The 22,832-nt window shown below is 38.5% G+C and overlaps 1 protein-coding gene and 1 pseudogene across 3 annotated transcripts in view; both read left to right on the top strand.

Annotated features, from left to right (window-relative positions):
- The window catches only part of GRAMD1C (GRAM domain containing 1C), a 72,207-nt gene that overhangs the window by 40,626 nt on the left and 8,749 nt on the right, over positions 1–22,832 (top strand). For all 3 annotated transcript variants that reach the window (XM_055259824.2, XM_055259825.2, XM_055259826.2), the window contains 5 exons: positions 14,692–14,810; positions 17,480–17,622; positions 18,398–18,501; positions 20,224–20,400; positions 22,029–22,086. In XM_055259824.2, coding sequence (XP_055115799.1) covers positions 14,692–14,810; positions 17,480–17,622; positions 18,398–18,501; positions 20,224–20,400; positions 22,029–22,086 — 601 coding nt within the window. The remainder of the gene's footprint in view (positions 1–14,691; positions 14,811–17,479; positions 17,623–18,397; positions 18,502–20,223; positions 20,401–22,028; positions 22,087–22,832) is intronic.
- Positions 3,132–4,197, top strand: LOC129471352 (vacuolar protein sorting-associated protein 26A-like; annotated as a pseudogene).

Consider the following 22,832-nt stretch of genomic DNA (forward strand, 5'->3'; position numbering starts at 1 on the left):
AACTGATATTCAAATGTTTGGTTAAATTCACATGTGAACAGTATAATTATTTAATTAGGCACATGCTTCCAACAATTAAGTTAAGACCTTTTGAAAACTAAAAGTGTATTTATTCATTAAGTTACCAATTCAGTTAGGTTGAACTCAATTCAAAATGGTTTCATGTGAAACAACTGAATTTTGGTGGAGTGTAAATTGCAACAACCACTTTGCCAAAAGGCTTGGCAGTAACTACTAAAGGTATGAATTCTCTGTGACTCAGCAGTTCCACTCCTAGGTATACATTCATCAGAAATGGGTACATTTGTACTCTGAATGATGTACTACAGTGTTCATAGCAACATTATTTATGATGGTCCCAAACTCAAAACAGTTCAAGTGTCCATCAGTAATAGAATGGATGAATAGATTGTGTATATTCCCACAAAAGAATCCTATATAACAATGAAAAAAATACAAAGTACTGATACTTGTAACAATATGAGTAGAACTCACAGATACAATGTTGAGCAAAAGAATCCAGATATGAAAGAGTACATGCTATATAATTTCTTTGTATAAAGATAAAAACCAGGCTGAACAAATTTATAGACATAAAGTCAGCATGGTGGTTACTGTTGTGGAGAGTCAGGTAGGTACAGACTGGGAGGGAGCTTTTGGGATGCTGGTTTAAGTTCTATATCCTGATCGGAGTGGTGGTACATGTATGTATCCCCTTTGTGCAAATCATGGAGCTGTACACTTGAGATTGCAGTATCTATGGACTACTTCAAAGAAAATATATTTTAACAAGTTGCATTTAAGAAACTGGTTAAATTTCTTAATTGGAAATTAATGGTTTAATCCTCATAAGAAGAATTTCATTGATTATGTGTTAAAAAGTTTGATTTTGGGGATGGGTATGGTGGCTCATGCCTGTAATCCCAGCACTTTGGGGGGTTGAGGCGGGTGAATTGCTCGAGCCCAGGAGTTTGAGACCAGCCTGGACCCATCTCTACCAAAAAATACAAAAATTAGCTGGGCATGGTGGTGCACCCCTGTAGTCTCAGCTACTTGGGAGGCTGAGGTGGGAGGGTCTCTTGAGCCTGGGAGTTGGAGGTTGCAGTGAGCTGAGACTGTGCCACTGCACTCCAGCCTGAGTGATAGATTGAGACTCTGTCTCAAAATAAATAAATAAATAAATAAATAAATAAATAAATAAATAAAGTTTGAAACTGAATTTATCCTAAATGTTTTAGATATTTTATTAACTTTGGGAACGCATGATTTAGCCTGCTACATAAAATTAGAATGCAGCAGCAGCAAAGATTCATATAAAGTGAGTCATTTGACATAGTCAAAGAGAAAGTTATTCTATAGTCAATTTTATTTATTTATTTATTTGAGACAGAGTTTTGCTGTGTCACCCAGGCTGGAGTGAAGAGGTGTGATCTCGGCTCACTGCAACCTCTGCCTGCCAGGTTCAAGCGATTCTTGTGCCTCAGCCTCCTGAGTAGCTGGGATTACAGGCATGCGCCACCACGCCTGGATAATTTTTGTATTTTTTTAGTAGAGGGGTTTTGCCGTGTTGGCCATGCTGGTCTCAAACTCCTGGGCTCAAGCAATCTACCCACCTCAGCCTCCCAAAGTACTAGGATTACAGGAATGAGTCACTGCACCCAGCTGCAATTTAGTTTATAATCTAAGTACTTTATTAACCATTAGATATTATTCCTTTATTTGAAACTTTTATGTAAACATAATTTTTTTTTTTTTTTTTTTGAGACAGGGTCTCGCTCTGTCACCCAGGCTGGAGTGCTATGGTGCAATCTCGGCTCACTGCAACCTCCACCTCCTGGGCTCATGCTTGGCTTTTTGTTTGTTTGTTTGTTTTATTTTTGATAGAGACAGGGTCTTGCTGTGTTGCTCCAGGCCAGTCTCAAACTCCTGAGCTCAGGTGATCCACCTGCCTTGGCCTCCCAAAGAGCTGGGATTATGGGCGTGAGCCACCGTGCCTGGCCTAAACATAATTATATATTCATAGATGATATCATTGTTATGAATACTAGGAACCAAAATCAATTTTATTCTTATTATTGATGGTAGAGTAGCAAAGAGATTGCAATCAGTAGCTATTGTCTTGTGATTATATTATGAGTTTTGTAATTTTAAAAAATTGTTTTCTGTTCTTCCAGTTTTGAAAATGTGGGATGCCTGAGATATAAATCTTCCTCTTTACTCAGTAGCTAATATTTAACTTATTATATTTCTTCTGTATCTATTTTGTATTTACTTGTTAGTCATTTCTACCTAGAGAACTTGGTATTTCAGAAGAACTGGATACATTATTTCTCTGAATTTTTTGAGAGAATACCTGTTAATGTTACACTGCCATTTTTATGGCTGAAAAGACCCAGGAGGAATTAGGACATTGTTCTATGCTGGTGATAAATGAAGTTTGTTTTTTGAAAAACAAGTGCATTTGTTTTCTCATATATCTGGCTTCAATATCAATGATTATATCGACTGTCTAATGTTATAAATGGCTTTGCAAAGCAAAGGCTTCCAGCTAATTCTAAATCTAAGCAGTTATAAGTATGTTGCTGGCGAGACCTAGAATTAGTCAGAAGTTTTACTACAGAAGAGAATCTGATCATGACTGCAAAGCATACTGCTATCCTCTGACTTGTTACCTGGTAATCAAAGTTGTATTTCTTTCCTTTTTTGAGACAAGGTCTTGCTCTGTTGCTCAGGCTGGAGTGCAGTGGCGCAATCACAGTTCACTGTAGCCTCGACCTCCTGGCTCAAGTGCTCCTCCTACCTCAGCCTCAGTAGCTGGGACCACAGGTGTGCACCACAATACCCGGCCAATTTTAAAACATTTTTAATAGAGACAAGCGTCTCCCTATGTTGCCCAGGCTGGTCTTGAACTCCTGGCCTCAAATGATCCTCCCACGTCAGCCTCCCAAAGTGCTGGGCAAATGTGAGCTACCACACCTAGGCTGGTATTTCTTGAGATCGAGTTTCAAAGGCTTCTTTTTAAAAATATTAAGAATTTAATGATTTTTAAAAATAATCAATTATTTGTGGATTAAATCTAATTCCAGCACTCAAATGACTACCACTGGATCTAAATTTTCCAATTTGGGGGTCCTGAGCAGAAGGAGCTGGGGCTGAGAGTTCTCCTGAGTGAAGAGGAGTAAAGTAGGGGGGATGTAGTGGCCATGCTGACAATGAGTTTTCTTGAAGGCTTTTTTGGTCCAATTTGTGAGATCGATATTGTCTTTAATGATGGGGAAGCCAGGAAAATGACAGAAATGAAAACTGAAGATGGCAAAGTAGAAAAACACCATCTCTTTATAATGGAGAATCTGTTTCAGGTAAGGTAAACGTAGCCTTTAAGCAACCTGGATAGAGGCTGGAGCACCAAGGAATTAGAATTGAATTTGTAGGTCAAATGGAACTTTACAATGACAAGAGTAATGCTCATGAATTTATAAACCTAATGAAAGAACTAGCCTTACTTGGAGAACTGACTCAGAGAAGAAGTTATGATTCTGTATTTATGCAAGTTGAAAAGCCATATGCATCTGACATCGGTGCCAATGTTCACTTGAGGAATTTTCTTAAAGTGACAATAGTGAGAAGACTGACAGATTTAGTAAAAGAATATGATCTTACTGTTCACCAGCTTGCCACCTGTCCTGATGTTAACAACTGTATTAAGATAGAAGTGGGCATTGAAGATTGTCTACATATATAATTTGAATATAATAAGTCAAAGTATCATTTAAAGCATGTAATTGTTGGAAAAATTTACTTCTTAGTAGTAAGAATAAAAGTACAACATATGGAGTTACAACTGATCAAAAAAGAGATCACAGGAATTGGACCCAGTACCACAGCAGAAACAGAAACAATCACCAAATATGAAATAATAGATGGTGCACCAGTAAAAGGTGAATCAATTCCAATGAGACTATTTTTAGTGGGATATGACCCTACTCCAACAATCAGAGAGATGTGAACAAAAAAGTTTCAGTAAGGTACTTTATGAATTTAGTGTTTGTTGATGAGGAAGACTGAAGGTACTTCAAACAGCAGGAGATCATTTTATGAAGAAAAGCTCCTGAAAAACTGAGGAAACAGAGAAAAAACTTTCACCAGTGATTTGAATCTCCACAATCGCAGGCATCTGCTGAACAGCCTGAAATGTGAACTGAATAGGAGACCAAAAAAAAAAAAAACAAAAAATTCCTGTAAACATTGAGTTAAGTTCAGCAGGTTGAAGATGGTTGCAGCTGTAGAGGGGAGAAAGACCAAAACTCCATATATATTAGTCTTCCTTTATCTTACAGTGCTGCATTTATTTTATGGTATAATGAAATGTTCTTCTTGTATATACATTTTAAAAAATGCTCTCTTTGAAACACTGGAACTTGCTTAAACTGCCTTTTTTTTTACTTCACACTTTGATGATAAGCACTCAGATATGCATCAGCATAAGCATTAAAAATTTTCAGGTGAGAAAAATAAATAAAATTAGGGGGTCTTTTTTTTTATTTTTTTTTTGAGACATAGTCACGCTCTGGTTGCCCAGGCTAGAGTGCATTGGTGCGATCTCGGCTTACTGCAACCTCCGCCTCCTGGGTTCAAGTGATTCTCCTGCTTCAGCCTCCTGAGTAGCTAGGATTACAGGTGCCCACCACCACACCCAGCTAATTTTTTTTGTATTTTTAGTAGAGATGGGGTTTCACCATGTTGGCCAGGCTGGTCTCGAACTGTTGACCTCAGGTGATCCACCTGCCTCGGCCTCCCAAGGTGCTGGGACTACAGCGTGACCCACCGCACCTGGCCAAAATTAGGGGGTCTTTTAAATCTATGTTCTTTTAAATCATTGTTGACAGTTATATGACACTACTTTTTAAATGTTTTTGATCTTTTAGTTTCAAGGGTACATGTGCAGATTTGTTATACAGGTAAATTGTGTGTCATAGGAGTTTGGTGTACAGATTAACTCGTGACCCAAGTAATAAGCACAGTACCCAATAGGTAGTTTTCAGTCCTTACCCTCCTTCCACCCTCCACCCTTAAGTAGGCTCTAGTGTCTACTGTTCCCTTCTTTGTAGCCATGTGTACTCAATGTTTATCTCCCACTTGTAAGTGAAAACATGTGGTATTTAGTTTTCTGTTCCTGCAGTAGTTCGCTCAGGATAATGGCCTCTAGCTCCATACATGTTGCTGCAAAGGGCATGACCTTGTTCTTTTTTATGACTGCATACTATCCCATGGTGTATATGTACCATATTTTCTTTATCCATTCTACCATTGATGGGCATCTAGGTTGATTGCATGTCTTTACTATTGTGAATAGTGCTGTGATGAACATTATTGTGCATTGCATGTCTTTACTATTGTGAATAGTGCTGCGATGAATATACTTGTGCATGTGTCTTTATGGTAGAACAATTTACATTCCTGTGGGTAGATACCCAGTAATGGGATTCCCAGGTCAAATGATAGTCTGTTTTAAGTTCTTTGAGAAGTTGCCAAACTGCTTTCCACAATGGCTGAACTAATTTACACTCCCAGCCACAGTGTACAAGCATTCCTTTTTCTCTGCAACCTCACTAGCATCTGTTATTTTTTGACTTTTTAATAATAGCCATTCTGTCTGGTGTGAGATACTATCTCACTGTGGTTTGATTTGCATTTCTCTAGTGATTAGGGATGTTGAACATTTTTTCATATGCTTGCTGGCCAGATATATGTCTTCTTTTGAAAAGTGTCTGTTCATATCCCTTGCCCACTTTTTTATTGGGTTATTTGGTTTTTTGCTTATTAATTTCTTTAAGCTCCTTATAGATTCTGGATGTTAGAGCATTTTCAGACACATAGTTTGTAATTATTTTCTCCCATTCTGTAGGTTGTCCATTTACTCTCTTGATAGTTTCTTTTGCTGTGCAGACACTCTTTAGTTTAATTATGTCCCATTTGTCAATTTTTTTTGTTATTGCAATTGCTTTTGGTGTCTTCATCATGAAATCTTTGCTAGGGCCTATGTCCAGAATGGTATTTTCTAAATTTTCTCTCTTTTTTTTGTTCTTTTTCGAGACAGGGTCTCACTCTGTCACCCAGGCTGGAGTGCAGTGGCGCAAACATAGCTTACTGCAGCCTCAACCTCCTGGACTCAAGCAATTCTCCTGCCTCAGCCCCCCAAGTAGCTGGACTATAGGTGCACACTACTACACCTGGCTAATTTTTGAATTTTTTTGTAGAGATGAGGTTTCACCATCTTGCCCAGGCTGGTCTTGAACTCCTGAGCTCAAGTGATCCGCCTGCCTCAGTCTCCTAGACTGCTGAGATTACAGGTGTGAACCACCACGCCCTGTCATTCCTAAATTTTCTTCAAGGGTTTTATAGTTTTAAGTTTTACATTTAAGTCTTTAATCCATCTTGAGCTGATTTTTATATATGATGTAAGGAAGGGGGCTAGTTTCAATCTTCTGCATATGGCTAGCCAGTTATCCCAACACCATTTATTGAATAGGGAGTCCTTTTCCCATTGCTTGTTTTTGTCAACTTTGTCAAAGACCAGATGGTTGTAGGTGTGTGGCTTTATTTCTGGGCTCTCTATTCTGTTCTATTGGTCTATGTGTCTGTTTTCATACCAGTACCATGTTGTTTTGGTTACGGTCGTCTTATAGTTTAGCTTGGAGTTCGGTATTGTGATGCCTCCAGCTTCGTTCTTTTTGCTTAGGATCGCTTTGGCTATTGGGCTCTTTTTTGGTTCCATATGAATTTTAGAATAGTTTTTTCCTAATTCTGTGAAGAATGTCATTGGTAGTTTGAGAGGAATAGCATTGAATCTATAAATTGCTTTGGGCAGTATGAACATTTTAACAATATTGATTCTTCCTATCACGAGCATGGAATGTTTTTCCATTTGTGTCATCTCTGATTTATTTGAGCAATATTTTATAATTCTTGTTGTAGAGATCTTTCACCTTCCTGGTTAACTGTAATAGCTATTTTACTTTTTTTTTCTTTTGCTATAATGAATGGGATTGTGGTCTTGACTTGGCCCTCAGCTTGGACGTTGCTGGGTATAGAAATACTATTGATTTTTGTATCCTGAAATTTTGCTGAAGTTGCTTATCAGATCTAGGAGCTTTTGGGCAGACTATGGGGTTTTCTAGGTATAAAAATCGTATCTTCTGCAAATAGATATAGTTTGACTTCCTGTTTGGATGCCTTTTATTTCTTTCCCTTGCCTGATTGTTCTGGTTAGGAATTCCAGTACTATGTTGAATAGAAGTGGTGAGAGTGGGCATCCTTGTTTTGTTCCAGTTCTCAAGGGGAATTGTTCCAGCTTTTGCCTATTCAGTATGATGTTGGCTGTGGGGTTTGTCATAGGTGACTCTTATTATTTTGAGGTATGTGCCTTCAGTGCCTGGTTTGTTGAGGATTTTTAACATGAACAGATGTTGAATTGTATTGAAAGCCTTTCCTGCATCTATTGAGATGATCATGTGGTTTTTGTTTTAAGTTCTGTTTATGTGATGAATCACACTTACTGATTTGCATATGTTGAACCAACCTTGCATCCCAGGAATAAAGCCTACTTGATTGTAGTGAATTAGCTTTTTGATGTGCTGCTGGATTCAGTTTGCTAGTATTTTGTTGAGGATTTTTGCATCAATACTCATCAAACATATTGGCCTAAGGTTTTCTTTTTTTGTTTTTTCTCTGCCAGGTTTTGGTATCAGAATGATGCTGAATGATGCTGGCCTCATAGAATGAGTTAGGGAGAAGTTCTTCCTCCTCAATTTTTTTTGAATAGTTTCAGTAGGAGTGGTACCAACTCTTCTTTACATGTCTGGTAGAATTTGGCTGTGAATCCATGTGGTCCTGGGCTTTTTTTGGTTGATAGGTTTTTAATTACTGGTTCAATTTTCTAACTCATTCTTGGTCTGTACAGGGTTTTAATTTCTTCCTGGCTCAATCTTGGGAGGTTTTATATTTCCAGAAATTTATCCATTTCTTCTAGGTTTTCTAGTTTTTGTGCATAGAGGTGTTCATAATAGTCTCTGGGTGTTGTTTTTTTTTTTTCTGTGGGGTCGGTGGTAATGTTCCCTTTGTCGTTTCTGATTGTGTTTATTTGGATCTTCTCTTTTAAATTAGTCTAGCTAGTGGTCTATTAATCTTATTTATTCTTTCAAAGAGCCAACTTATGGTTTCATTGATCTTTTGTATGGTTTTTCACATCTCAGTTTCATTCTGTTTAGCTCTAATTTTGGTTATTTCTTGTCTTCTGCTAGCTTTGGGGTTGATTTGCTCTAGTTCCTCTAGGTGTGATGTTAGATTGTTATTTCCAGATCTTTCTAACTGTTTCATGTGGATGTTTAGCACTATAAACTTTTAACACTGCTTTAGCTGTGTCCCAGAGATTCTGGTAATTTCTGTCTTTGTTTCATTAGTTTCAAAGAATTTCTTGAGTTCTGCCTTAATTTCATTGTTTACTCAGAAGTCATCAGGAGCAGGTTGTTTAATTTCCATGTAAGTGTATGATTTTTAGTGATCTTCTTAGTATTGATTTCTATTGTTATTGCACTGTGGTCCGAGAGTGTGATTAATATAATTTCGGGTTTTTTGTATTTGCTGAGAATTGTTTAATGGCTGATTGTGTGGTCAATTTTTAGAGTATGTGCCAGGTGCAAATGAGAAGAACATATATTCTGCTGTTTTGGGTTGGAGAGCTCTGTAGATGTCTGCTAGGTCCATTTGGTTAAGTGTCAAGTTCAGGTCACAACTATCTTTGTTAGTTTTCTACCTCAGTGATCTGTCTAATACTGTTAATGGGGTGTTGAAGTCTCCCACTGTTATTGTGTGGTTATCTAAGTCTCTTTGTAGGTCTCTGAGAACTTGTTTCATGAGCTTGGATGCTCCAGTGTTGATTGCATATATACTTGGGATAGTTAAGTCTTCATGTTGAATTGAATGCTTTATCTTTATGTAATGCCCTTATTTGTCTTTTTAAATCATTGTTGGTTTAAGGTCTGTTTTGTCTGAAATTAGAATAGCAATCTCTGCTTTTTTTGTTTTTCATTTGCTTGCCAGATTTTTCTCCACCCCTTTACATTGAGCCTATGGATGCCATTGCATGTGAGATGGGTCTCCTAAAGACAGCATACAGTTGTCTGGGCACGGTGGCTCACGCCTGTAATCCCAGCACTTTGGGAGGCCAAGGCAGGTGGATGACGAGGTCAGGAGATCAAGACCATCCTGGCTAACACGGTGAAAACCCGTCTCTACTAAAAATACAAAAAGTTAGCCAGGCATGGTGGCACGTGCCTGTAGTCCCAGCTACTCAGGAGGCTGAGACAGGAGAATTGCTTGAACTCAGGAGCTGAGATCATGCCACTGCACTCCAGCCTGGGTGACAGAGCAACACTGTGTCTCAAAAAACAAACAAACAAACAAACAAACAAACAGCATACAGTTGGGTCTTATTTATCCGACTTTCCACTGCCTTTTAATTGGGGCATTAAGCCTGTTTACATTCAAGGTTAATATTGATATATGTGGATTTGATCTTGTCATTGTGTTGTTAGCTGGTTATTTTGCAGACTTGATTGTGTATTTGCTTTATAGTGTCAATGGTCTACGTGCTTAAGTGTGTTTTTGTGGCGGCTGCTAACAGTCTTTCATTTCCATGTTTAGTACCACCTTGAAGACCTCTTGTAAGGCAGGTAATGAATTCCCTTAGCATTTGCTTGTCTGAAAATGATCTTATTTCTCCTTCACTTATGAAACTTAGTTTGGCTGGATATGAAATTCTTGGTCTCAGTTTCTTTAAGAATGTTGAATATAGGCCCTCAAGCCCTCAAATATAGAGTTTCTGCTGTTAGCCTGATAGGATTCCCTTTGTAGGTGGCCTGCCCCTTCCCTCTAGCTACCTTTAATATTTTTTGTTTCACGTTGACGTTGGAGAATCTGATGACTAAGTATCTTGGGGATGGTTGTCTTGTATGTATCTCATAGGGGTTCACTGCATTTCCTGCATTTGAATGTTGGCCTCTCTAGTGAGGTTGGGGAAGTTTTTGTGGATGATATTTTCAAATATGTTTTCCAAGTTGCTTGTTTTCTATCCCTGTCTTTCAGGGATGCCAGTGAGGCATAGATTTGGTCTCTTTACATAATCCCATGTTTCTCAGAGGTTTTGTTCTTTTTTATTCTTTTTTCTTTATTTTTGTCTCAGTTAATTTGGAGAACAAGCCCTGTGAGATTCTTTTCTCAGCTCGGTCTATTCTGCTGTTAATACTTGCAATTTGTATTATGAAATTTTTAGAGTGAGTTTTTCAGCGCTATCAGATCAGTATGATTCTTTCTTAAGATGGCCATTTTGTCTTTCAGCTCTTGTATCATTTTATTGTATTCCTTAGATTTCTTGGATTGGGTTTTGAGTTTCTCCTGAATTTCAATGATTTTCATTCCTATCTATATTCTGAATTCTATGTCTGTAATTTCAGCCTGGTTAAGAACCATTGCTGGGGAACTGTTATAATTGTTTGGAGGTAGGAAGACACTCCAGCTTTTTGAGTTGCTAGAGTTCTTGCACTGGTTCTCATCTGTATGGACTGATGTTCCTTTAATCTTTAAAGTTGCTGTCTTTTGGATGGGGTTTTTTTGCTTTGATGCCTGTGGGGGTTTGATTGTGGAATAAGGTGGGTTCAGTTGACCGTCTTCACTTCTGGAAGATTTCAGGGGGCCCAGGCTCAGCTCAGAACTCCTGGACTATGTGTTCTAACTGTGGGGGGCTAGAGTTAGAACACATAGTTTTGTGTGTCCCCAGCTTTGTTCTCTGGCCCTTCAAGGTTAGAAATATGTTGCACTGGAGGGGTGGAGGTGTTCCTGGTCCACTGGCCACAATACTCCAGTGGGGTTGCTGGCCAAAGCAATTCACTGGGGTGGTGGCAGTGGGATCTGTGCTGCTCATGAATGCCAGCAGCCATGATGGCATGGTGGGGTGCTTGTGCATTGGCTGGGGCAGGGGCTCTGGTGGGAACCCTTTGTTTTCATGGGTGTCACCTTTGTTTTCACAGGTGTATACTGGCAAAATATTTTGGTGTTATGTTTTGGGCTGTGATCTAGTAGGTAGTGTTTAAGAGTATTAGCCGGCAGATAGGCTCTTAATTCTGCAGCACAACTCATTTGTGTTTTGGCATGGTTGGTAGTAGTGCTCTGGGGTGCAAAGGGACAGTGATGACCCCCTACCCTGGTCGGCTCTTGGGCCTTGGAGGAGCCCCCTTTGACTGGCTCTGTGCTCACATTTCTTTTGTTGGGGGTTTTGGACCATGGGGCTCTTTTAAGCAGGTGCCATGGTTGGCAGACAGGCCATATGCTTGCCAGGTCAACCGTGCAGCAAGAATTACACTCTGCCCCTCCACTGGCTTGCAAACCTGGGCATCTCACTCTCTCAGTGATCTGACAGGGAGGGCTTCTCCCTCCTTGGACATCATTCAGGCCTGCATGTCCTGCTCAGCTAGGAGCTGTGGGACTGGATGTGGTCACCTATTCTGCTGTCTGGGTACTTCCTAGGGGAACACAGGGTTATGCCTGCCCACATAGTTGAGGCAGAAGTGAGGCCACTGGGCTGGACACTTTAGCAGACATGGCCTATCTGGCTACCAGCAGCAGGGGTGGGTGGGAGTCACCTACCCTGCTATCAGGGTGTTTCCTGGGGCAACAGGAAGCTGTGGCTGCCAGCTGAGTTCAGGCAGAAGTGGGACTGTTGGGCTCAAGGCTAGCACCAAGTCTTGTCTGGCAAGGCAGAGTGAAGCAATCTTACTGCTCCCAGGCAGGACCGTGACCTCTATTGGGGATATGGTACTGGTGTCATTCCGTTCCAGGGACCAAGGCTTGTAGAGGTCCCTATGGACTTCAGAGTTGTCGCCGCAGAAACTCTGGGTGGCTCTCTGCCTCAGTTTAGAAGTGTTGGGGTGGGGCCAGGGGAACCAGGGGAATTCTCCCATTACTAGTCTAACACAGGTCCCTGTGTACAATCCTCCAGGGAGCTCTCACTCACTCATCCTTTCCCATATTGAGGAGTTTTTCCTGGCTCCGTGCCGATCCCAGAGGGGCCGCTGCCCAGCTTTGCTCCTCTCTGCCCTCTGTGTCCCCTTGCTGCCTGGATGGATTCTGACATGGTTTCTTAGATGATCAGCTAGTAGGGTCAGTGTTCACCAACCCTGTTGTTTCCTGTTTGTGAGAGCAGCACACACGAGCAGCTTCTAGTTCACCATCTTGACCTAACCCCCGACACTACCTTTAATTAAAGCTCAGTTTTAAGTCTTTTTACCCAACTTTTACATTTAAAAATATGTAAAGCTTCAGAAAAATTGCATGAATAGTATAATAACATCCATATACCACTTGCCTAGATTCATCAGTTTTTAAATTATGGCAAAATGTACATAAGATAAAATTTACCATTTAACCATTTTTAAGTGGACAGTTCAGTGGCATTAAGCACATTCACGTTATTGTGCAACCATTGCCACCATCCATCTTCAGAACTTTTTAATCTTTCCAAACTGAAATGCTATACCTGTTAAATGATAACGCTCCATTTCTTCCATTCTTGATGATCACCATTCTATTTTCTGTCTCTGTGAATTTGACTACTCGAGGTGCCTTGTGTAAGTGGAATAATACAATGTTTGTCCTTCTGTGACAGACTTAATACACTTAGCATAATGCCTTCCAGGTTCATCCACACTGGGGCATGTATCAGAATGTATTCCTTTTTTAAAGCTGAATAATATTCCATTGCATGCATATACCACATTTTGTTTATCCGTTCATCCATTAATGACATCTGGGTTGTTTACACATGTTAGCTATTGTAAATAATGCCACCATGAGCATTGACATACAACTATCTGTTCAGGTCCCTGCTTCCGGTTCTTTTGGGTATATACCTAGAAATGGAATTGCTACATCATATAGTAATTCAATCTTTACTTTTTTGAGGAGTGGCCATACTATTTTCCATACTGACTGTATCATTTTACATTTCCACAAGCAATGTACAAAGTTTCCAATTTATCCACATCCTTGCCAACACTTATTATTATTTATAATAGCTATCCTAATGGGCATGAACGTTCACCAATTTTAAAACTTTATTACATCAAAGGATTTTTAAAATTCTGCAGTTCCTGCCTTTTATATATCAAAGCGGTTCATGTGTCCTTTTGCATACTAGCCATTTTTCCTACAATTCATTTGAGGTTTTTTTACATTATGATAAGCTTTACTTAGGTATTGGAGGATTGACTATTCCAAGATGATGTTAATTAGGTGATGCTCTGGTAAGCAATACTCAGTAGACCTTATTGGTAACATTGCTGAAACTACAAAGGTAACATTCATGGGAAGACAAATACTTTTGATTTATCCTTGTTGATAGTTGCTTCATTGAGTAGTGTGCAGTTTTAACAGCAGAATTAAATTACATCTTTAAATTTTATTTCTGATTAACAATAGATTGTTTGTATCATTTTCCTGAAACAGGCTGACATATGACCAAAGTAATCTTCTGAAAAGTAATTTATAATTAGTTGTATATCTTCTTTTATATATACCTAAATAAATCATTTTACAGAAAATCCTGGATGATAGACTCTATGGTTTGTGATTTTGCCTTTTTAATTTAGTTATAAGATTTTGCCAGATACTCAAAAGGCAATTTCAGGATCCCTCATTAAATCCTCAGATCTAGCAATATAAAAGAAGTTGAGTAAAATTGGCTGTATTCTAAAGCCTCACTTCCTTCCTTTGATGGTGAGTATAATGGAGTTAGATAAAGGCTCCTATGCTTTAGGATATTGGTGAATAGTAGTCAAACATACTGGTACTTGCCTAAGTCGATTTGTGCTAGGGTATTAGGTGATATAATCATGTCTTTGAATAGAGTTTTTAATGCTTTTATTTATACTTTTTAAGTTTTTGGCTTCCATGAAATGACCTTCACTGTGTTCTAGAACTATATTTCTGTTCAAGTGTGTATTTAATCACTATATTGTCCCTAAGCAAATAAAAGAGAATTTTTACCAGGATCTTGCTATAAACATAGAGATATGATCTTATAGTCTTCTTAAGACAGATTATATAATCATTTATGTTCCATTGCCTTACCATGACTAAAGATTTTAGCAGACAAGCCACTGACATTACATGATTTCTCATAATGTTGACATAATTTCTATGTAAGTTGATATCAAGGTCATATAGTTTCATAATGACAAAAATATTTTAAAGTTTTGTCCTCAATGATGGGAATGTTAAAGTGTTGTTCCGTCTCTGATAAAGCTGGCATCGTTACTTCTCTTCATAGGTACTGAGGACTTTAAAAGGAAGCTTACAGATGAAACAACTTTTAATTTTATCTTCTAATAAAAGGAAAAAGGATATTAATAAACAATTTAGAAATAAATGGATCAGAGATAGGGAATATGCCACATTTAAGGAGAGTGCTTAACATTTAATCTCTCTTTTCTTTAATGTTAAACTTATAATACCCAGTTATAAGGAAGTTAGCACTAGTCAAAATAGAAATTTTAATAATTCAGAAACTCCTTTGATTTCATTTAAAGTCATACTGTTTAAGTTTCTAGAACTAACTCATTTTGTATTTGTTGTTGTTAGATGTAGTATCTACCCCTTGGACTGCAGAACTTGGAGGTGATCAGCTGAGAACCATGACCTACACTATAGTCCTTAATAGTCCACTTACTGGAAAATGCACTGCTGCCACTGAAAAGCAGGTATGTCTGCTTTGTCAGTGTCCAGAAGAGTCATGTGTGGGGGAAGAGAGAAGATGCCTATTATAGTTCACCAATTTACAAGACAGTTTCAATAAACAAATGGCAAGAAAAAAGGGAGGAGAAACTGTTACAGGTTAAAAGAGACTTAAAAGGCATGTGAATCATATCAACCCACTCCTAATTCAAACAAACCACTTGTTAAAAGATATTTATGAGATTTCAGGAATTGTTTTTTATGTATAGTAATGGTATTACAGCTGTGTATTAAAGAAAATAATATTTATTTTAAAAGGGATATATGGAAGAATCCATAAAGAGATATAGTGAAGTATTTATGGATGACATTATATTGATGTCTAGGATTTCCTTTAGAAGTCATCTAGCTGGGCAGAGGATGGTGGTAGGGGCAGGGAATATGGGATGGAGGACAAAGGAAGCAAGACTGGGCAGGAGTTAGTGTTGCTGAAGCTAGTTGATGAGCTCCTGAGGGTCATTATACTTCATTTCTACTCTTTCATATATTCAAATGTTTTTTTTTTTTTTTTTGAGACAAGTCTCAGCTGTTGCCCAGGCTGGAGTGCAGTGGCATAACCTTGGCTCACTGCAAGCTCCGCCTCCCAGGTTCAAGTGATTCTCCTGTCTCAGCCTCCTGAGTAGCTGGGATTACAGGCGCATGCCACCATGCCCGGCTAATTTTTGTATTTTTAGTAGAGACGGGGTTTCACCATGTTGGTCGGGCTGGTCTTGAACTCCTGAACTCATGATCTGCCTGCCTCAGCCTCCCAAAGAAAATATTTTTTTAAAAAGAATACCAGGCCAGTTGTGGTGGCTCATCCCTGGAATACTAGCACTTTGAGAGGCCCAGGTGGGAGGATCACTTGAGACCGTGAGTTTGAGATCAGACTGTGCAACACAGTGACACTTTGTCTTTACAAAAAATAAAATTAACCAGGCATGATGGTGTGTGCCTGTGATCCCACCTACTCGGGAGGCTGAGGCAGGAGGATCGCTTGAGCCCAGGAGTTTGAGGTTACAGCAAGCTATGATATAGCTACTGCACTCTAGCCTGGGCAACAGAGCTAGACCCTGTCTCAAAAATAAAAAAATAAAAATAAAAAAAAAAGACAGAAAAAGGAACACTACTGAAATCTGCTTTACAGAATTGTTTCAAGAGTTAGGGCCCAAATAACTAGATGGCTGCTTTGATACATGGGAAGAGATTGAGTTTTTGAAATTAAATAGTGTATGAGCTATTTAACGCTCTTTATCTGTGACCAGAGTGGCAATGTCTTACAGTGGAGTGTGTGTTTACCCAATTTGTGTTGAGGTATCTGATTTGCAAGTAGTCTGAAAACATCTCTTAACATCTGAACTAGTTGTGCTCTTATAGTTTTGTCCATTATCATTAAAAAGAACGTATTTCCATACCTTTAAAAAATTCTTAAAAGATTATCAAATGTAAGAAAAGTCTGGTATTTTGGTATTGGGGTGGTCTTTGAAAACTTTGGAACCCCCCACCCCCTTAGAGGATAGGTAGAAAAGGTATGGTTAAAATGAGAAAGGTTTGGCCAATGACAATTTAAAATCCTGTTTAGGAAAAGCAGTGTTTTGTTTGGTTACTACCCTCCTTGACGTTTTTGGTGAAGGGTGGTTTTGTTGAACTTTGATTAATTTTGAGGTGGGATCCTTACTTCATTCAATTGATTTTTGAATTGTTCACCTAACAGGAGCACTTAAAACTCTATAAACTTATAATACACATAAAGAGATTATATGGTTTGTCCTCACGCCCAAAAGAAAAAATAATTTGACAATGAAATAAATGACACAGGGGCAGCAAATATGATTTCTGTAAGTCCCTTTCTCTCTTTAAGAGATGCAGTTTCACTCTGTCGCTCAGGCTGGAGTGTAGTAGTGCAATCATAGTTCACTGCAACCTCAAACTCCTGGGCTCGAATGATCTTCCTACCTCATTCTCCCAAGTAGCTAGGACTACAGGCATGTGCCACCAAGCCCAACTAATACTTTCTTCCTTCTTTCTTTCTTTCTTTTTTTTTTGAGACAGAGTCTTGCTGTGTCTCCCAGGCTGGAGCACAGTGAGGCGATCTTGCTCACTGCAACCTCCGCCTCCTGGGTTCAAGTGATTCTCCTGCCTCAGCCTCCCCCCGAGTTGCTGGGATCTACAGGCATGTGCCACCACACCTGGCTAATTTTTGTATATTTAGGAGAGACGGAGTTTTTCCATATTGGCCAGGCTGGTCTTGAACTCCTGGCCACAAATGATCCTCCCACATCAGCTTCCCAAAGTGTTAGGATTACAGGCGTGAGCCACTGCATCTGGCCTAATTTTTTATTTAAAAAATTTTTCTCTGTAGAGGCTGGGTGTTTTTATATTGGCCAGGCTGGTCCCGAATTCCTGACTTTAAGCGATTCTCCCACCTCGGCCACCCAAAGCGCTGGGATTACAGGCATGAGCCACCATACCCGGCCCTCTTTTTCTCAACTTATAGACAACAGAGTCAGCATGTAGGCTCTTTTAGCTTTCTATATAGGTTTCTCATGTCTTTTGTAATTTTTGAGAAGGAATCCTAGTATACATGTTCTAAATTGGCAAGAAGATTCATATATTAACCATATACATACAAACATTTTTTATCTTACTTTTGCAGACACTGTATAAAGACAGTCGGGAAGCACGATTTTATTTGGTAGATTCAGAAGTACTGACACATGATGTCCCCTACCATGATTACTTCTATACCGTGAACACATACTGTATCATCCGATCTTCAAAACAGAAATGCAGGCTAAGGTGAGCTGCTGTAAATGAGTGTGTTAGGATAGGCTAGATTATATCCTGGTAATTTATTAATCCTGAATTCTTAGTAGTAGCTTTACACAACAGTTTTATTTCTTGCTTAAATTACATTTCCAACAAGGGTGAGCAGAGGGGTGGGGCTTCTCACCTAAGGCCCCTGCTTGATGAAGGCTTTGACATCCGGAGCTACGTGATCCAGAATATGTGTTGTTTCAGTTGCCACAGGAAGAGAAAGCTGTAGAACTGTGTTCACAATCCATTGACCAGAACCAGTCATGTGACCTTGTTTAATGGCAAAGGGGCTGGGAGTTTTGGGGAAGTGCTCAGTGAGCAGTTAATTGGCTCTGCTGCAGTGGGAAATGAGAAATGTTGGTGCATTACAGAGAGTGATGGGCCATCATGTACTTGGCCTACTCTGGTTAATGTAGTTACTTTCACCTAGTGTATGACCACTAGAGATTTTTTATACAAGGAATTTAGAAAATTTAGTATTTATTTTGAGCCTTCATTGCTATTTAGATAAATAAAATTTAGGGCTAGAGAAAGGAAATAAGTAAAATGGCAAGTACTTAGAAGGAAAATTTGATGAAATTATTAGCGGCACACATTAATTTTTTAAATAAAAGTTATCAATGAACGCATTTTCTTTTATGATATTAATGACTTTGAATCTTTTTGACTTTCCACTGAATACAATCTTACATTTAATTGTAACATGAATATAACTAAAGTCTGCTCTTTAAATATTCTTTCCTTCTTATTCTACTAGAGTTTCCACAGATTTGAAATACAGAAAACAGCCATGGGGCCTTGTCAAATCTTTAATTGAAAAGAATTCCTGGAGTTCTTTGGAGGACTATTTCAAACAGCTTGGTTTGTAAATTTTTTTATTTATCTATTTTTGTAAAGATGGGATTTATTAACAAAATGGATTGATTCTTCATTTGGATTCATAACAGGAAACTGGTCAATGATGTTGGAACGACTCCCATGAAAGTGGTTCCCCCTGTTCCACTTTTTCTGCCACTCAGGGACTTTCAAAACTTTTAATTTTCATTGGTCAAACACTTAATTTATTTTTTATTTTTTATTTTTTTTTGAGATGGAGTCTTGCTTTGTCGCCCAGGCTGGAGTGCAGTGGTGTGATCTTGGCTCACTGCAACCTCCACCTCGTGAGTTCAAAAAATTTTCCTGCCTCAGCTTCCCAACTAGCTGGGACTACAGGCGCGTGCCACCATGCCCGGCTAATTTTTGTATTATTAATAGAGACGAGGTTTCACCATGTTGGTCAAGCTGGTCTGGAACTCCTGACCTCCTGATCCGCCCGCCCAGCCTTCCAAAGTGCTGGGATTATAGGTGTGAGGCACCACCGTGCCTGGCCGAACAAACACTTACATAATGCTTATTATATCCCAGGCATATATAATAAAGTTCTATGTGCTTTACAGATATTAACTCATTTCATACTCAGAACAACAAGGTATAATTATTATTTTTCATTTTATTAAAAAAGAAAATTGAAACACAGAGAGATTAAGTAAGTTTTATCAAGATCACACAGTTAAGAGCTCTCATACCCCTTTGCCTCTGTAAGGAGCCAAGGAGACTGACTGCATAACCTGATCATAGATATACACCTGTGCTGTCTAAGCTCTGGGGAGTCCTTGGGGCTACCTTCCTTATCAGATGCAGCTTTCCTGGGCTTATGCAGGCCCACTTGGCAATGGTAGTACGTACATGTATGGATTTGGTGGAGATGGGTACTAGAGACTGACTAGGGAAAACGATACGGTGGTTCTGTTTGGATATTTCTTAACATATACATGGGAGAAATATATATATATATACACACACGTGTGTGTGTATATATACGTGTGTGTATATATATACATACACATACACAAGCATAATTTAAGTTTAGTTGAAGAAAAGCTGGTGGTCAGTCAACTCAAGGTAATTTAAGGCTTATCATCTAGTTTGCTGAAAATTTTCCTTGCCTTTCTTCCTTCTCTATTTCATTATTAAATTCTTCATCAGGAGCAGAGAAAAATGAAACTCAAAAATTAGTTTGGCCACTGAATAATTTTCTAATAAAAATTCTGGCAGAGGAAAAGTTTGAAACAAATGCCAAAAATGAGGTTTTTAGGTTGTTTACAGATTTTCTTTGTGGGTGCTTTCTTTCTTGCAAACCCTTGTTGAAAATTAGAACTAGTATATGCTACTCCTTCCTGTAAGGTTGAGAAGTACCATAATCTGTCTTTGAAATCTTTCTAATGATCCAGTGTAAGTGGGTAGCCTGTTGTTTCCATAACTGAAATTATTACATTAATATGTATTAATAACATAGCACATGGCAAATTTGCTCTGATGAGCCCATCATTTATTAATACACATTCTTCCTGGAATAATGAAACCTCATTGTGGGGTCATTGTACTCTCTAAAGCTTTTCATTAAGTGTAAAATTTGAATTTAGGTCATAAGAACCTAAGGATTTCGTTAAAGAAAATTATCAAAAATAACCACCAAAAACCGTTGTATCTTATAGTCGAGGAGCTTTCCCCACTATCTAAAGATTGTTTTTTTTTTTTTCTTAGAATCAGATTTGTTAATTGAAGAATCTATACTAAATCAGGCCGTTGAAGACCCCGGAAAACTTACTGGCCTACGAAGGAGAAGGCGAACATTCAACCGAACAGCAGAAACAGTTCCTAAACTTCCTTCTCAGCATTCCTCTGGAGATGTGGGCTTAGGTGCCAAAGGGGATATTACAGGTAGTTGTCACCTGGTAAACAGAGATGAAAGATTTTTACTTTAGTTATATGAAGCAGAATGTGCCTCTTGTTTGTAAGATATGTCAGGAGGTCTCCTTTTCTTCCCTCCTTTTTTGATAATGTTTATCAAACTCTGATTTCCTTTAAGATAACTAATATATAAGTATAAATGAGCAGTTGCAAAATGGCAAGCATATAACCAATATATTTTATTTGGCACACGTGTCATTTTAAAAATTGGACATTAAACTTTTTATTTATTTATTTTTTCCAGATAGGGTCTCGTTCTGTTGCCCATGTTGTAAGTGGCACAATCATGGCTCAGTGTAACCTCAAGCTCCTGGGCTCAAGTGAACCTCTTGCCTCAGCCTCCCGAGTAGCTGAGATTACAGGTGTGCACCACCACACCTGGCTAAAATTGGACCTTTTTATATAAAAACTCAGATCTGACAGCCCAGCACTGAAATCCCTTCATGGCAGCAGTTGGTTGGAGCATAGTAGTACCTGCCCTGTTAGATTGAGTGTGCCCCAGCTTGCCACAGCCCCCACCACAATCACCACCCTGCCAACTTCTGAACCACTTTGCTCATTTATTTGCTGCCTAGCATTTATAGACATTCAATTTCTACGTTTGAGTGTACTGCTGTCTTAATCCTTATATACTGTCAGGGCCAGCCCAGCAAAATTGCAAAGATAAAATTTGACTTTTACTATCTTCATTCTCAATTTTGAACACATCTTACTTTTAATAACTGCTATTCCCTTCCTCTCAGAGGTATAAAACTGTCATAACTTGTCATCCTCTTACATTATCAGATCTTCCTTTGAGGCTTGTAGCTTAGTGTGACTATGTTTATCCACTATTTAAGATTAATGGTTCTTTAATTTTGGAATTTAAAAGTTTGGGTAACAATGAATAGGTGATAATGTTTTGTTTTGTTTTGTTTTTTAACGAGGGAAGCATTTTATGTAAGCCCAGTTCACATATTATTTGGAGAGATATTTGCTTGTTGATTATTAGCTACTTAGCTATCAAGCACGTTGTATTGAATTGCTTATTTAATTTTAGAGTAATTTGCAATATAGGCCAAATTTTAAGGAGTGCTGAAAGTTTTCTCTTTGTAGATTTGTTTCATATGACTCAGGATGTCAGAAACAAAAAAAGGGGTGCAGGGAATTTACCCTAAATCACTTTTGTCTTTACAAATAATTTTTAAAAGTTCTTTTTCAGTTCTTTTCAAATGAGTATTAAATTTCTGTCAGTTGAGGGCCAGGTGCGGTGGCTCATGCCTGTAATCCCAGTACTTTGAAAGGCCAAGGCGGGTGGATCACCTGAGGTCAGGAGTTCGAGACCAGCCTGACCAACATGGAGAAACCCCGTCTCTACTAAAAATACAAAAATTAGCTGGGCGTGGTGGCACATGCCTGTAATCCCAGCTTCTCAGGAGGCTGAGGCAGGAAAATTGCTTGAACCCGGGAGGCAGAGGTTGCGGTGAGCTGAGATCCTGCCATTGTACTCCAGCCTGGGCAACAAGAGCGAAACTCCATCTCAGAAAAAAAAAAAAAGAATTGGATCAGTTGTAATCACAATTCTCATTCTAATGCAGCCTTTTTCTTGTGATCTACAGGAAAGGAAAAGGAAATGGAAAACTATAACATCACTCTTATTGTGGTAATGAGTATTTTGTAAGTATTTGTTGTGAATGCTTATTTTGCTTGAGTCAGCATTTATCTTTAGTTTCCAAAAGACTTTGTATTTATATATTATTGTGTAGAAATTGCCACTATTTGGCTATTGCCGGCCTACAAAAATAGCAATTTTATAGGTTTCAGATTTTTAGCTTTATATATGATTTTCAGAAGAATTGTTAAATTTGAGGAAATACAAAGTACTCATTCAACAAATGTTTTTATTTTTTAGCTAATCTGATTAATTTCTACCATTACAGGTTTTTATGGGAAGTTCCATAAATTTAAAGGGAATATTTATATATACATGCTGGGGAAGTGCCAATACTACTATTTTACTCTATTTTACTGGACAAATGGTTCTTACATAACTGCTGTGCCTAAGAATCACTTGGGGTGCTTGCTAAAATGCAGATTTCTCGACCCCTGTCTCAGAGATTGATTCACTAATTCTTGAGTAGGCATCAGGAATCAGTATTTTAAAACATACACCCCAGGTTATTCTGATGCAAGTGATATGAGCATTACATGGTGAAAAATACTGGGACAAGGTCTGAATCCCAGGGTATTCTACAGGAGTCCACTCAGCCAGTCATATTTAGAATACTAATATCTACATGGCTCTGTATGAATCTTGAGGCACTCTGTTAGATTTAATTGAATTGGTTCTGACTTAGTGATATATTGAAGGTGATACTTTTTTGGATTGGAGCTTCAATATTAGCTTTTTTTTGTCTAATTAT

This window comes from Symphalangus syndactylus, chromosome 21 (assembly GCF_028878055.3).
Source record: "Symphalangus syndactylus isolate Jambi chromosome 21, NHGRI_mSymSyn1-v2.1_pri, whole genome shotgun sequence".
NCBI classification, from domain to species: Eukaryota; Metazoa; Chordata; class Mammalia; order Primates; family Hylobatidae; genus Symphalangus; species Symphalangus syndactylus.